Below are 16,654 nucleotides of genomic sequence, written 5' to 3'. Positions count from 1 at the left end.
CAGAGAAATGCTTGTGAACCATTAAAAACAAAGTATTAAATACAAAAACCAAATCAGACAAAAATACTGATTGTGGCAAGAAGAAGAAGAAGAGGAACAACAACAACAACAGCAACATCAAATTCAAAGAATTTCTCTGTATTATGAAAATTACAAATCAGTAGTTTGTCACAGACAGCATCCCTGGAAGTTCAAACAACTCAAAACACCAAATTTATCTTTGTCTTCTGAATTTCTTACATGTTATAAGACACTCAAATACTGCAAAAGATCTAAAATTTATTCAAGAAGGGAATTTCCATTGACAACGATTTGTGGAGTTGAGGTGGAAACGCAGTCTAAATGTTCATTAATCCCCATGTGGTCGACTAATTTTTTGTCATCATTGTCTATGTCATCTGGGTTACGGTTGATTGAGGTAAAATACAAGGGATTCTGAAACGTGAGTGGAACAAAACCATTGGATTTTCTGTAGTAGGTGAAAACGCCAACCCCTGCAAGTATGACCGCTGCAAAAATACAGACAGCCACCACACTGCCATGGACCTGTCTCACTTTAGCAGGAACAGGGTCTGTGGAAAGCACCAAGGATAATGAAAAGACCATAAACATTGCAGAACATAACATCATTAAAGACTTGTCTGATATGCTAATGCCTTGTCCACAACCCAGATTGTCATCACATCTGATGTTTAACATGTTAAACACTTAAAGGATGTGTAAAGAATTTAGGAACATTTGTGTGAGGAAAATTCTGAGGATATCTCGTAATATCTCGTGTACATCTGCGAATGGAATATAAAGTAAATATGTGATGGTATCAAAGAATGTGCTATGCTTATCAGCATTGGTCAAGGGACTTACCTGGGTGGTATACCGTTGGTGTAGGAACTGGAGCTGCAGGAGGAACAAACAGGATATATGGAATCAAAAAAATGTTATGATATAATAATTATAAAACACTTAATGTAATTATATGTATGGTACATCTTTCATAAAAAAGTTACTATTTGGCAAGAAAGCAAAACTGCAGTCTTCAATAATGCAAAGCTTGACTACACAGCAAATTTAGGATTGCACCAGGCTTTGCTGAGTTTGTTGTAAATTGTGGTACCTTTGGCTGTTTTGCAGATGAATGGTCGGACTGCATTACAGTATTCAGAATGCCATTGTGAGGTTATGGAAGAAACTGCAGCACATTTCATATATGTAGGGTTTCCTTCTGCCCAGTTAGTGTAGTCCACCACAGTGTCATCCAGCCAAAGCCACTGATCTGCATGGATCAGTGAGAGACATCAACACTATACGGTGGATTTACCTTCATTAAGTGTTTGAGACTGAAGTTTTCCTTTTTCTTGGGCTCAATTAGCACTTATCCTAATTTTAATGTTTTATACTTCAGTAAATGTTGTGTGTGTTTTTACATTTTAACCTAGATAAAAAGCAAAGCAAAACATTTTAGCCCTGAATGCAGGGCTCACAAATTAATATGTGTCAACAGTTTACCCAAGTACATTGGAATTTTTCCATCACTGGAAAATCAAATGTGAATGTGAGCCTCGCCATAAACATTTCCATGACTAATATTTATTTTTCTTTTTGTTGTTGTTGTTTTTGTTTTCTGTAGTTATTTGTGTCTTACCTCTGTGGGTTTTGTAATGTCCAATCCAGTAAAATTTGGATATATCACGGTAAACATCCAGGTTTTTCTTTAGAAAATCAGCCTCCATTGTATCCTCAATGCTGAGCAAGGATGCACCTGGTGAAGATAATTCAGTTTATGCTTTTCTTTAACCAAAATTACCTTGCTACTTGTTATTACTTAGCATTAAATTTGACACTTCTGTGATATTACATTATTAATTGTTATGAACTATTTAAATAATAGTATATAGCAGTGATAATAACTGGTCTGTACAAACTGAATAGTACTGGTACAGTCGCTAGATAATACAAGTTTGGAAATTTGAACTTCGGTTGGTCTTATGCTGTCATTACAATCTGTTTGACCTCTCTCAGGAGCAATGCCATAGCACTGAGATCTGGTTTGAGTTCATGGAAACTGAAGTTTGAACAAGCTATGTTTTGACACCTCAAGCCTCTTGTTCTGACGCAAGCATTCTACCATTTTTGATTAACTTTGAATACATATGCAGAGGTCTGACAGTCTCGTACAACAGAGTATGGAACTGTCAGATTTGGAACTGTCAGTGGTTTTGTGACTAGTTTTAGACTGGCTATGAAATATTTTGGTTATTGTAGTCATGTTTAAACAGATTTCTTTTACCTTACTTTCAAGCTTATTCTATTTACCAGTGACTAAAGAAATGGTCGATCTTAATACATGTAAAGAGACAAAAGTTAGCCTTGTGGATTTTAAAGAAATTGTGAGGCAAAAATGTATGCTAAAGAGGTTACAGTATAAGGAGGCCAGATTGCATGAGAGAGTATCAAAATATGAGTAACTGTCAGTTATGAGTAAACGTCAATGTCAGTTGCCATTATTCAGTTATGACTGAAGTCTCAGGTAATTCAATAATGGTCCAAATCTTAGGTAACCAAACATAAGTACAAGGATATGAATTTTGCTTCTCTTGCTTTTATCCTCCTGTTTATGATTTGCAGGAAGTTTAGAGATGTTAACAACTAATTACTCACAGTCACAGAAAAACAAAGGTCACAGAATCAAAAAATGAAATAATTCTCTTGGTAGAATTGAAAAGTAACTATTGCATTATTACATTCAATTATGTGCTGTTGTGGTGAGGTACTTATCTATTCACTCTTTCTACTTCCATTGATTCTTTAACCTGACAACACTCTACACATGTACATGTAATTTATACTAGATAATAGAAAAACTGCTAAACCAAGGTAATTGTAAACACACATTTTGCTAGTACCTCATCAACCACCAGACAAAGAAACTACAACATCTAATTACATACAAGGTAAATTAGGTACTTCAATATGTCTGTCACATAGGAAAAAAGTTGAAAGAAAAGTGGCTCCACCAATCACAGTTCTTACCCCACATCTTGCATTGTATAGAAGCACTGGACCATGTCTGTACTTTGTTCACAAATGCATAACAGTGTCCTCTGAAGGGTAGCCAGGTCATGTCATCTTCCTCTTCTGCCTTAGGACACTGACCAGGGTACTGGGGTGGTGCAGTTGGGGCCACATCTGCAGTGATGCATAGAAACAGTCTGCTGATGAAAGCATGTTCTGTGCAAAGGCATACTTAGCAGAGGGAACTAACGGGCATCCAACATCTATCAAATCAAACCATGCCTTTCTTGGTTCTTCATTATTATACCCAGTTTTCCTTTACACAAAAGCCTTGTCTTGCAAAAGACACTAGATTAAATGCTCTTCAGTGATAATTTGTTTCTTTAATCCTTTTCATACTTGTGATACAATCTGATAGCTGACTAGATGTGAGAAAATGCAGTAAATTTAATGCTGTTTAATGATGTACTGTCACATGGCCAAACATCTCACCTGTTGAGATTTTGCACACACTACGATAGGTTTGATTACAGAGGGCAGTCCTCCATGTTCCATCCACATCCACATACACGCAGGGGTGGTCGCGTTTGGGTTCACCTGGTCCCCATTTGGCCATGTTCAGATGCCAGTTATCAATCCAACGAAAGAAACCGTCTGTCTGTTGATGAGAACATTTCAAAGATTTTGAAAGGGAAATGAAATCTCTTTCTCTCCCTTTCTCTCTCTCTCTCTCTCTCTCTCTCTCTCTCTCTCTGTCTCCTATTATTGTAATAATTGCAGCAATAATTACCTCAATGCTGTTTAGTCCAATCCACACTGGCTCATTCATTTTATGTGTCTGCAGTTGAATGTAGGCTTGTGCAAGGTGGTCACGGATACTGGCCAGGTGACTTCCTTCTTTCTCACAGAGTTGTCTGGCCTCCTTCCATGTATGGTTAGTGAGGATCAGTTTAAAAGAGTCGTTTCCAAATTTGATGAAACTTTGGGGTATAGCTGTTGTTTCTGGCTCAATTAAATGATCTAAATAAAGACAGCAAATGCATTTTTACAATTAAACCAAATACATCTTCTAATACTAACTCAAATTCTATACTAATTTAAGCTCTAAGTCTTGCTACAAGTACAACAACAACAACATCAATAATCAATAATTATATATTTAAAACAACAAAAAGTAGCATGGAGAATTATAGGAATCGTCTGAAACAATCTCTTTAAGATGATACTGAAACAGAACATTTTGAAATTCATTTTGTGTTCTTAACTATAACCATCTCTGTACTCCACCAGTCACAAGGTTCCCACTCCTACCAATACTTTAAGTTACAAAGGTTAAAACTAGTTGTAAGATGTATCCATAATGTAGATATTTGGAGAAGGACATGTAGAAGTAAAGATGTGACAAACTGCACAGGTCTCCACTGAATCCACACTGACACACAAATCACACATTCTAACTCTTCCATAATTGGGTCGTTTAACTTTGTCGATGTCATTACTGTATTTTGCAATACCATAGAATGATATGATGTAGACTCACTCAAAGGCCGTCCGCAAATAAAGCTGTTGGTTTCCTCACAGTTCCTAGATTTCCATTTGCCCATTCCAGAGTCCTTCTTGCTTAACATGATGGCACAATGTGCATCCTCAGTTGTTATAAGAGGCATTTGGGACCACCCTACCTCATACTCCCATAGCCAATGCAAGGAAAACGACAACATTTCAGTTAATAATCTTTTCTATTGTGTATCTGTCATTGTGTATTAGTCTGCTTTAATTTTCTGAAAGGTTCACAAGTCGTCTGCCCATTTTTTCCTACAGGATTGCAATGTCCCATGTAAGACACTTCTTGCTGTATCCTCACCCAAAATGTCCCTTTTTCTCCCAAATCCCAGTTCGTAAACTTCACAGCACTTCCATCTGTCCAGAGCCATCTTCCAAAGGTCCGAGCGGTAAAACCAATCCACACGTCTGTATGTACTCCTAGCAGCTTTGTGGTCAAAAATGCTACAAAACAAGAAAAGCACGTGCCACCACACAAATCACTGTCTCAAATCCAGGGATGAAGCGTGCTGTTCTTTTTTCGTAAATGCTTTGATCATAGTAGGTCTCATTGAAGTCCACCGTATCTATGCTCCTAATATTTACTTATCACAAAAAAAACAACAACACTGCCCCCCTTCACCTATGGTAAAAAAACAAATAAGTCAGTTCAGTAGCAACTGCTGTTTACTCAGTATTGTTCCGTCTAAAATGAATGCTACTTTCAAATGAAGTCAGATGTCTGATAAGCAGTGTTTTACCTTGTTGTTGCTCATTGACAATGGATATTAAGTTCCCTCCCATGTCTCGGCAGCTCTCTCTCGCCTCTCCCCATGTTTTCTGGTCCAAATCAATCTTGTAACACTAAATAAACCAGGATGGTATTATTTATATGATGATTATTTATATGAGGATGGTATTATTTAACTATATGTTTCAAGAAATCCAGCAGGGGTGTTTGAATACCATGTTATCTATACTTATCTTTTCAATTCCTGTCATCTCAGTGCCATCTTTAAAATCGTAATGACAGCTATAACATCTTATGGTCATTACTGGTGCTGATAGAGTCATAGAAGTGAATGCCCCAAATAAATTAGCCCGATAAGTAATATCATTTTATAACATTGTTTATGAGAAACTTCTTAATTCTTAAATTCATTTCTACCTTGCCCTGGAACTTCATCCATCCTGGGCCACAACCACCTTCAGGGGCTTGTGTTGGTGCTAGGGTGGCGTTTGGATGGGGGGCCTCACTTCGTTTACAGATGAAATTATATTCCTCACCACAGTTGCTCAACTCCCAAACACCTGTGAACAAATGCAGATTACAGTAGACTGGAAGAAAAGGAAACTAGTCCTTTTCTAAAGTCATTTTTGTTTACGTGTTGCTTGTCAAAACAGTTGTCAAAATTCGCACAAAGCATCTTGAGACTTCATTCTCAAATTGATCTTTCTTTTTTTCTTTTTCTTATTATTAATATTTTAAATATTATTTACCCTGAGAGCGTGTCATCTTAACACAGGTTTCATCGTTGTTTTTGAAGGCTGGCTCATCTTCCTCCCAAGCCTGAAACACCACTGGAGATCCATCCATCCACCTTAGCAAAATTAATATGTATATGTATGTATGTATGTATGTGTGTATATATATATATATATATATATATATATATATATATACACGCCAAAGCTAAAATTTAGATGATACATATCGCACACGCCCAGTCATTAAGTTTTCAATGTTACATCAAAAAGCATATAAATGGTAGCTTCACAATATCTACTCTGAACTCCAGGACATGAGATGCACTGTTGTATGAACTACACAGTTTTATTTAGTATGCTTTTTACATACAGCACATTTCATAGTTTATAATAACTATTTTGTTGAAAAATAACTCTTTATATAATCATACTAAAGGAAATTTAAAACTTACTGCATGGAGTAATCTAGGTCAACTGTCAAGCCAATATAGAAATCTGACCAATAGTTTTGGAGCTGAAAAACACAAAGGAAGAAAAGCAATGCCTAGCCATACCATTTAATCTCCATGAAGATTCTCAGTCATCCGGAACCTAGTTATCCAAGAAGGGTTAAGTCAAGGGCAACTGGACTTGGTTGTAGATTCTTGACAATGTTTCTCTGAAGAAGCCTCTTGGATGAGAGGTGAAACATTTCAAGAATCTACAAGTCCAGTCCAGTTGCCCTTGACTTCCAGTGTCCTCCATGTAATTAGTATTAATGAGATATTTCACATATTAATAGCTATGTGTCAGAATAATGAACTTAAGACCCACAGGAGCTGAGAGTCAGTGCCCCTTAATCTCTCATGAAATTTGCAGCAGTGCCAGATCACCCCAAAAATCTTCGATATTTCATCTGTGGACCACCATAATTAACTTGTGAAGAAAAAGGCATCAATAAGCTTAATTATAGCACTGGTAGTTTGTTGTTAGTCAATTTTATCTTCTATCTGTGACCCCTGAGGAAATACTGGTAACAAAAAACATCCTATAGTTTAGTTTAAGTCACTTTGAAAGGAACCAAAGCTGAAAAGCAATAACCAATGTTAAAAAGCTATTAGAGGACGGCTTTAGAGTATTTTGTTTCTTTTAGGGAATAACAGCACAGAATCACATGCATCAAGGGATGTTTATTCATGTGCATGCAGAAATAGAGCTTAAGTTGACTGGGGATATTTCAGTAGTTAAGAACTTTAATTTACCAACTGCTTAAAATGTCATTTCATTCGCATTTCATATTTATTACGATGGTTTTCATAATGATTTGGCAGTTTACTCACTGACTCATTTGAGTGTACAGTCCTCGAACACTTAAAATGGTCACTCTTTTAAAGACCAAAAACATCAAAATGGAAAAAGGTGTACTTTAAAAAAATGCCTGGAATGTCATTGGGAACTCCACTGGAACCATATTTCATGATTACAAATTAAACCTCAAAACCCCACATATAGTTCACTCTCTTAAATCATATAACACAGTCCTTAAATTGCAGCTTCAGGTTTACCTGTTGCCAGAGGAATATCCTTTCTTCTTCATCATTGATAACCACCAGATCTGCATGTCTCTGATTACAGAATGCACGGGCGTCTTCCATGGCAGCACGTGGATGGCCTCCAAAATAATACTGATTACTTTTGAATTCAATCCATCCATCCTCAGTAACATTGTACTCTGTAGAATGAGGAAAAAATGCCCCCTTTCATTGAGTATACGTCTAGAAGACGACATTAAACCCTGAAAATAGAAAGAACACTATATAGAAAAGTCATCTGGCATCAGACTTACTTGGTGTGTTATCTTCAGGTGGTATTTTGGGGGTTAACCCTGCAAAGATACATATGAGTCAGGGAAGGGACTTCTGACAGTAACTACAACTTCTCCTTTTCCATTAAGCTGTCTTTCATTATTTATCACAATGTCATTTGGCATTAGATGTAAACTGATGTAATAACTATCCTCCTCCATTTATCCCCAATCCTTACCTTTTCGAATCTCACACACCCACAAGTGTTTTTTGCTCTCACAATGAATGTCATTCCATTGCCAGTATTTCCATGGATCCAGGTATACTTCAACACAATATTCCATATTGTTTTTATTGTTTGGTTCTCCAGGAGCCCAGTTTTCATATGAAGACTAGATTGGACAAATGATTTATCATTAATAATATACAGTGATATTAATCAATTACATAATTTCAGTTGCAATGATGATTGTAATTAATTCTCATTACTCATTACATATTATGCTAAAAAAGCATGCTCCATGTGACTTTTTGCTCTTCACGCTCCTTTACACAAATCCAATTTGTGTCAAAAAAGATGGAAAAAAAAAATCTATTTCGGTTAAATGTGGGTATAGTGTGAATATAGATTTATTTTCGAAACCTCAGTGTTCAAAGAGTTTGGTGTAATTAAGCAAATCTGAGCTATTCAAAAACTCTGTCAGATGGAAACTAAACTTACTGAAGTGCCATCAGACCATACAAAGCCAACATTAGGATCCTGGGCACTGAAGCCAATCCATGCTGCATCAGATCTATAGGACAACAGAGCCATAGCACATCAAAAGGAGAGTCATTTGCAGTGATATGTGTGTGAGAACTATGAATATGTCAGTGTTGTTATTGTCAGTGTGAAGACCTTAGAGGGCCAGTCTGTGAACTATCTACCCACCCAAAAAGGGTTACACCAGTAATCACTGCTGTCCTCTATACAATATGACTGATTGAGTAGGTCATTTTGTACGGTGAGTGTACACTTCAGAAATAAATCTCTTTAAATCATTTAGGCTGAAACAAACCCATTCTGTAAGCCTAGAGTGGCATTCATGTGAGGTAAAAGAAGTGTTGAAACAGTACATAAAAAGTGTCATTTGCCATTATCACTGTTATTATCATTACTGGTCTTACTGAAAGGGATATTGTGCAGGTCTATCATGAGGGCTGTGGATGCTGAGCAGGTCACCTCCAACAGCTCTGCAGTAATCTAGAGCTTCAAACCAAGTCTTCTCATGAGAATAGTAACTTTCATATAACTTAAAAAGAGAAATGAGCAGGTCAAACGCTTCTCGATACGATGATGAATATATCAAAATTATTGAATAATAATAATAATAATAATAATAATAATAATAATGTTTATTTAGAGCCCAATATCACTATTTATAGTCTCAAAGGGATTTACATGTCTATAACAAAGTCAAATCAAAATTATATTATGCATAAGTTTGAGAAAATGGATAAGTCTTTAATCTTGTTTTAAAGGTACTGAGAGAGTTTGCCCCTCTAACTTCTGAAAAGTCATGAAAATGGAAAATCATCTTATTGCTATGGGTCAATGTTGTTAGATGAGTCCTAATAAGTTCTGTCATCATCATCATCACCATTATTGTATTCTGCAAAGTATATATATAATTGACTTTGCATGATTTTTTTCATCATTACTGCTTTACCTTGAAACAGAAGTCCCTGTTTATGAGTGGCTCCCAGCCTTCAGCACAGGCTGGAGCAGGACTTGTTGGTGGAGCAGGTGTTGTTGAAACTCCCTCAGCTTGGTATTTACAAATATATTTCTCTTTGTTAGTGCAGCTCAGCACATCCCATAATCCAGCAAGTCTTCCAGTTGTCATGGCAACACACCCTTGCCTCTGGCCTGTTGTCCCCACCAAAAAACGGCTGTTAGGTTACAGTCATTCAGTGAACTATCAACACCATACCTACAACTATTGGATCATTCTGCCAAGCAAAGCAAAACTAAATATTTGTTTGAAAACAATCGAAATAGCATTTTAATATCAGATTACCTCACCTATATTTCATATTCCTCTGAAAAATAGAAGACAGAGCTACCAGAATTATATCGGAACATAAATATTCACTGGTTCTTTAAACTAGGGTCAATATGCCACTGTATCTGACAGCCTCACACAGAGGGTGTTGTGTTCAGCAAAGAGTGGTAAATTAACCAGGGCTTCACAATGAGTCTTATGCCACAATGTGCATTCTGTTTTTGTTTATTAAATCTCTAACTGCTGAACAGAGCTGAATAATTTCCCTTCTGCAACAGTGGACACTTGCACAGAAACACCCAAGATTCCATATTCACTGAAGTATAATTCACCCTGGTAGCTAATTTGACCTCAGTAAACCTCTGTCTGTCATATTAAAAAACAGCTCACATGATGTTTTTTTTACTTCCCCTCACAGCGGAGCAGTAGATTTGGACCATAGAGTACAAGAACGATATCTGTTCATGATTTTAGTTTACAGCCCTTACAAACCAGGATTTACGGTGAAATGTAAGAATGTGTGTTCTGTGTTGTAGATAGTAGCTTCCCAACAGATGGCTTTGGTTGCACAGGCTGCATTCTCATTACTGACAGCCTGAATGGGAATAACATGTCACAACCTGTACTGCAGCCCTTTCTCAGCTCAGCATGTTTATGTTCAACAGTAACGGTATTACAAGACCCAACGAATCCTCCATGCTTAGTTCTCTTGGCTTGGCTTTTAAACTTCTCTCTACCCCCTCTAACTCTCTCTTTTGTGCACTTTTGCTTCCCTCAAACAATTGCAAATTTTTCTGAGGCCTTTCTCAGTCACTCTTATATTCAGAGAGCTAAATGAATCAACAATAATTGCGCTTTGGGTTAAATGAACTAAATTGTGTGCATATACTTCTGTAACTTATGTGAGGGTTTGACAGTTTAGCCAATATTTTTTTATCATTATGTCTACAATTTCAGTATATAAACAAATGTGAAAAACAAACTCTTACAGTAGATGTCAAATCTGTAACTCTACCTGGCATTCCAGTGTTGAAGTGTGTGAATTTAACTTCATCTGTATTTGTCCACTTAAAAGTGTAGCGGTCCTCTTGGTTAGATAGCCCTATCCAAAAATATTTCTCTGGTCGTGTACCCACGAGACTGACAAGGAATGCATTTTCCACTCTGGAACAAGGAAAAGTCACATTTGAAAACAACAGAGTACGTTAATTACAGCTTGAACAACTGGAAAATGCTTATTCTCAAGCTATTTATAGTTAGTTTATAGTTATTTATAGAAGAAGTTGTTTATAAAAGAAGTTTAACCTGCTGGGTACATCAACCAAGTAAGATCCAGTTTTCTGACATGCTTGTTTTGCTTTGTCAAAGGTTTCTGTCTCTGATCCAGCAAGATAGCAGTAGTAACCATGCCTGGTCCAACCCTTGAGTAAGACAAGCAGAAAAAAGTCATTCGTGAAAATGAGTTACACCAGCATTAATTTAAACTAAATTTTTGCTGTGTGTATGGTTTCTGAGTACCATAATTGTACCATTCTGTGTACCATAATTGTAAGCAACACTCACAGGTTTGCAGCCTGGGTTTGAGACCACGGTGTCATTAGTGGACGGATTTGAATGTGCCCTTTTCTTACAGATAAATCCATAAACCTTATCACAGTCTTGGTCTGCCCACTTGCCCTCCTAATGGAGAGATGGAAAATAAAAGATTGTTCTGCATGTAAATCACATTTAGCACATGACAGAGCACTCCAATTGACATGCAAGAAAACACATTAGTATAACCTGCTACAGCATATGCTATATACTGATAGTTTTGTGATGAAGAACAGTCTCTTACATTCCCCCTAATAATGACACAGTCCTTCTTTAGACCAGCACCGTGGCTGGGTTCCTTCAGGTCCCACATGGTAAAAGTGACATCAGACTCATCACTCCAGCGAAACAGCAGCTGAGACTTCCGGTCATTTAGGCCAATCCATAGTTCATCTGTCGACCCTGCGATGGGGAGAAACAATGATCTTTCAGTCCATGGAAGTTGACGTTTACTACACCCTGAAACAACATGTCCACTGTGTTTCTCCTAAAACAACTCTGTCTCTTTACACACACTATCCACTCAATATAAATGTATTTGAAGTGTGTGTGCCATCCTCAGTGTGCTGGATATTCAGAGTGTTCAATAGATACATCAGTGATGTTTATACCATTCTCAGGAAGTTACAAAGCAAAGAGGAGGCACTATTGAATAACTGACTCAAAATTTCTCAGTATATTCAGGGACGAGAGGCATCATCAAATGACGCAGAATCCAATGTGAAAAGTTCAAAAGAACTGTAAACAAATAAATGAATGAAAGAATGAATGAATCCCTTCAAATACCTCTTCGCAACAGTGAATTAACTAGTAGTAATTCAATAAATTGTGATTTTGCCATGCAACGTATTAGATTCGGCACTCTTGTACTGTATTATCCTTCATAAGAATTTAAACTCACTGTATCCAAGCTGTGAAATAACAAAATCTTGCTCTTCTATGTTGAGAATGCTGAGTAGGTCTCCATCATCCTTAAGACAAGCAGCTTTGGCCTCCAGCCATGTTTTCTTCTGCTCGCGATAGAGGAAGTAGCAATGTCCTGCATAAGGGATCCAAGGACTGCTGCAATAGCCCTTGTGAACCTCTGAAAAGCCAAAGAACAATAAGGTATTTCTGACTGAAAGAAAGAAAGAAAAACATTTAAAAATGATTACATATCACATGATTAGACAGAATAGAACTGACACAGTTATGAGGCTACCTGGTGAAACAGTGGGTAAAGTGTTGCCTTTCTGGCAGATGTAACCAAGCCTCTTTGAGCAAACTTCACTTTGCCAGCCAAATTTGCCCAAGGCTGCACAGTTTGCTCCAGGTGCAGACTCTGGCTGCCCTTTACCGAGAAAAGAATTTTTGAGAGAGAGAGAGAGAGAGAGAGAGAGAGAGAGAGAGAGAGAGAGAGACAGACAGTCAACTAAGACCCCTGTAAATGGGAAGTTAGTTTTCTGTCACCAAAAAAATAGTGCTGTTCTCCATTCAAGTATACATTGGACTTTGTTTTAGAGATTGACATGTATTCCTTGCTAGAGTCTGGTGGGATCCTTAGCCATGAAAGAAAATGATCTGAAGAGGCACTTTACATAAAAGAGAAAATAGCGTTCTTCATTGTTACCTGCTGCCCATTTTAGGTAGCAGAAAGGTTGCCCATTGCTCCACTGCCAACCACTTGACAGATCCAAACTATTTAGACCAGTCCACAGTTTCACATCTAAAGGTTGAGTGGGTCCTAGTTAAGAAGGAACAAGGGGTTAACATTTTATTCATGCTCCTTCAAAATCATATTGTGCATGCTAAAATCTGGAACTTAACATAAATTGAACATTAGATCATATCATTATGCAAACTTGTGGCATTGAGTGAGTCAAATAAGTTTACTGATTTAAGTTTATGCAAATTCAATCTCAACTTGAGTTAATTTTGGTGTTATATTAATACTGGCGACTGGCACATATTTTAACAATTGATTGGTCTGTGCTTCTCCACTAGAGGGCAGTACCTGCTACAAAGGTGTGCTCGTGAGGTTCTACAACACTCATTAAATCTGCGCCTTGCTGCAGACAGCTCTTTCTGGCCTGATGCCATGTAAGTGCAGACTTATGATTGATCTGATAGTGTATTCCTGTCAGAGGATTTGTCTTCCAGTATTCTATACCTGCAGAGAGAGAGAGAGAAAGAAAGAGAGAGAGAGAGAGAGAGAGAGAGAGAGAGAGAGAGAGAGAGAGAGAGAGAGAGAAAAGTGAGTCTCTAAAGTGACGCCAACTTTTGGCTAATTTAAATCTTCAGAAAAAAATATTCCTATTTAGATTCACTTGCAATGGCGAATTATATATGATGGAAACAGAATGCTAGTCAGTAAATGTAGCAAATAAAATATTACACTGAAGTGTAAATCAGTTTGATCCAAAGGCAATATGGTTAGAGCACACCTACTTCCAGGTGTTGGACAATAACCCCAGCGTTGGTTGGGTTTGTAGTTTCTCTCAGTTGCACACCATAGACGATGAATGGTAGATCCCTCTGTTGTGCAGTCAGCGTACCACTTATTTTCAAAAAAGAATGGGAAATGGCATGGCTGTCCAAACGCGTTACCTTCTATTGTGTATATCTCTGTCAAAGGAGAGAACACATCAAAGATATACGTGACTTACTCTTTTACATTTAACCACTGTTATTTCATGCTCCGCTTTAGCTGAACACAATATCCAAGGCTTTGTGAAGTGAAGACATTTGTGAAGACATTTTTACGAAGTATTAGCAAATTTTACCTGAATTTAAAAATTATTATAGATAAAATGAGTTTTTGTAAGAGAAACATGTTTCGCGGCTAAATATGTTTAGTTCAGTTTAGCATCTAAGTCCATCCCTATTCTACCTGTTGTAGAGCTATGAACAATTATTTAGAGTGAGTGAATTTCAGACTGATGGTCACTTGTTACTCTATGGAGAAGTGTGACCATAAAACATTCCAGTCAAACAGCAGCATGTTAATCAGTCTTCAGAGGAGATTTCACATGTATTTTATTGTAAATACAACATGATACAAGGTCTAAATTACGATTTTTGGTATCTTTGCATGTGTTTATGAGTATACACTGGCACATAGCATAAAGCAACATTAAATCTGCATTGGTTTTGGTTTGAATTTTGTAATTGCTACTGTTCAGAAACAGCTCTAACCCTGATTATTACAGGTGATTTTGCACAGAGCCTTTTTAGACCATCATTCATGTACCTTCATATGTCTTAGAGCAGATGCTGTCCTCTGTCCCGTGTATTGTCCATTCACTCTTTTCTCCAGTATCTTGCCGACTCAGTGAAATAAACCCTCTCTCATTAACGGACATGAACAGAGATTCATTTTTCAGCCCGAACAGTTTGTCACGTTGACATTCCCACTTCTGGAGGTTGCTCGTACCATCACAAACGTACCACTGTAATTTAGAACCTTCGGTCTTACTCCCAACACCGAGACATTTTTTTAGGCGGACGTTGAATATGCGGCCCTCGGATGTCCAGCGGAACTTCTGACCGAGAGAGTCAGTGTTGCAGGTGACAAGCGATTCCAATTTTTCCGATAGACATCTGTTGCTTTTAGCATTGTAGATCTGAAAGTTTTCTTCAAGACCACACAAAAAAAGAAGATTGGAATCACATTTGAAATGAACACATTTAAAATTAAGAAAATGAATTAAGGTCAGAAACTAAATTTGTTCACATATAACTATATGAAATAGGCTAATGTATTCTATAATAATCAATAACCCAAGTTCTTGCTAGTAATAAATAATAGTTCTTTTTTTTTATTTTGTTTTTTTTTCAAAGGTCAGTGTTCTTTAAACTGACAAAGGCATAGCTGATGTTCAAGTTTGAGGTGATCGGTTAATTTATTAAATTTGGTATTCCAGTGCTGAGCTTAGAGAAAATATTCACCCCTGTTGGGACAGAAACACTTAAAATAAGCAACATGGTGTTTATAGTTGAAATAACTACCACTGCTGAAGTATGAGAAGCAAAATCTTACATTTTCTTGCCTCCTGAAAATTAAATCAAATCAAATCAAATAACTGACAGCCTACCTGACTGAGAATAACAGTATGAGATTTGAACCAGCAGCACAATGACCGCAGTAACTGTTTTCATACTTGTGGTCCACGTGTCCCTTGTACTCGTGAAACACTTTCAGACTCTGACTGTTTATGCAGCAGAAGTTGAGAGCCACATGAATGCTGATGAACTGTCCTCAGGAGGGTTTGTGACTGGTCACAGAGGACAAATCATGTTATATATCACTTTAAACTGATGATGTAACAGAGAACTTTCTTCATAGGTTTTCTGGGAAGGAATGTATGTTACTGATCAGGGAACTGGTTGTCAGCACTTGTTAAGTGGTCATATCACTTGTACATGAATAATAATGTTCCGTAAATTCTTTAACAAGAAACGGAAACATGAAATAGCTTTGACTGTGCACTGTCAACCTGTGACTGGTTAACATGATGCAACTTTTTTTTTTTGTACTCATCCACTTACAGTTAGGGGACGTTTGATCATTCTGCACATCTGGTTATGTTGACAATACAGCAATATTGTATTTAAAACTCGCTTCCCAAATTGTTCTCTCTCATTTCTGAAATAGGCCATGTAAATAACAGCACTATAAAAAGTTCTACATCTAAATTATAAAATGATCCAACAAAAATAGAATGTATCCAAGAGCTAGCTGTCAACCATTCATCCATATTTTTCCAGACAGGAGAGGGGCCAAACACATGCTTGTAAAACACCTTCAAATCCTTAACATTAAGAATTTGCCGTCAAATATCTGGTAATGATGCTCCGGTAATAATACGATTTTTATAGCATTATAATAAACATATAATCCTTATAAGCCGTATAAGCGATCCCTGAACAGGACATTGCAAGCTGCAAAAGTCACATTGGACTCTTTCGATTTCAAGCTGGCAGCAGAGAGCTTTGCCCCAATGGAGAAAAGGAGAAAATAAAATGTTACCTGCCATCCTACAGGCTACATGTGATGCCATATAGGCCCAGGCTTTTTTTAAAAACAGGCTACAGATGTTACAGGTTGCAGATGTTTCGTAATAGCCTACGTTTCAGCAGCTAATGTTGAGGTTTTGCTCAATCGTTACTGTTCGTTTTGCTTAATCATTGTTCATTAAGTAGTCAAACTAA

General features: G+C 37.2%; 1 protein-coding gene across 1 annotated transcript; it reads right to left on the bottom strand.

Moving 5' to 3' along the window:
* Positions 1 to 279: 279 nt before the first annotated feature.
* Positions 280 to 15,601, bottom strand: mrc1b (mannose receptor, C type 1b). Its single transcript, XM_030774591.1, is given in 30 exon segments — positions 280 to 572; positions 865 to 897; positions 1,115 to 1,273; positions 1,643 to 1,759; positions 3,031 to 3,186; positions 3,505 to 3,670; positions 3,803 to 4,032; positions 4,553 to 4,700; positions 4,877 to 5,019; positions 5,316 to 5,418; positions 5,723 to 5,865; positions 6,055 to 6,155; positions 6,495 to 6,556; positions 7,587 to 7,751; positions 7,857 to 7,906; positions 8,065 to 8,218; positions 8,548 to 8,620; positions 8,985 to 9,118; positions 9,536 to 9,735; positions 10,887 to 11,035; positions 11,177 to 11,292; positions 11,435 to 11,551; positions 11,709 to 11,866; positions 12,366 to 12,548; positions 12,666 to 12,794; positions 13,074 to 13,187; positions 13,458 to 13,613; positions 13,892 to 14,068; positions 14,694 to 15,077; positions 15,538 to 15,601. Coding segments are annotated over 30 exon segments (4,377 nt in total).
* Between the last annotated feature and the right edge of the window lie 1,053 nt (positions 15,602 to 16,654).

The sequence above is a fragment of the Chanos chanos genome, chromosome 5 (assembly GCF_902362185.1).
Source record: "Chanos chanos chromosome 5, fChaCha1.1, whole genome shotgun sequence".
Taxonomy (NCBI): domain Eukaryota; kingdom Metazoa; phylum Chordata; class Actinopteri; order Gonorynchiformes; family Chanidae; genus Chanos; species Chanos chanos.
This window is presented reverse-complemented; position numbering and strand designations above follow the sequence as displayed.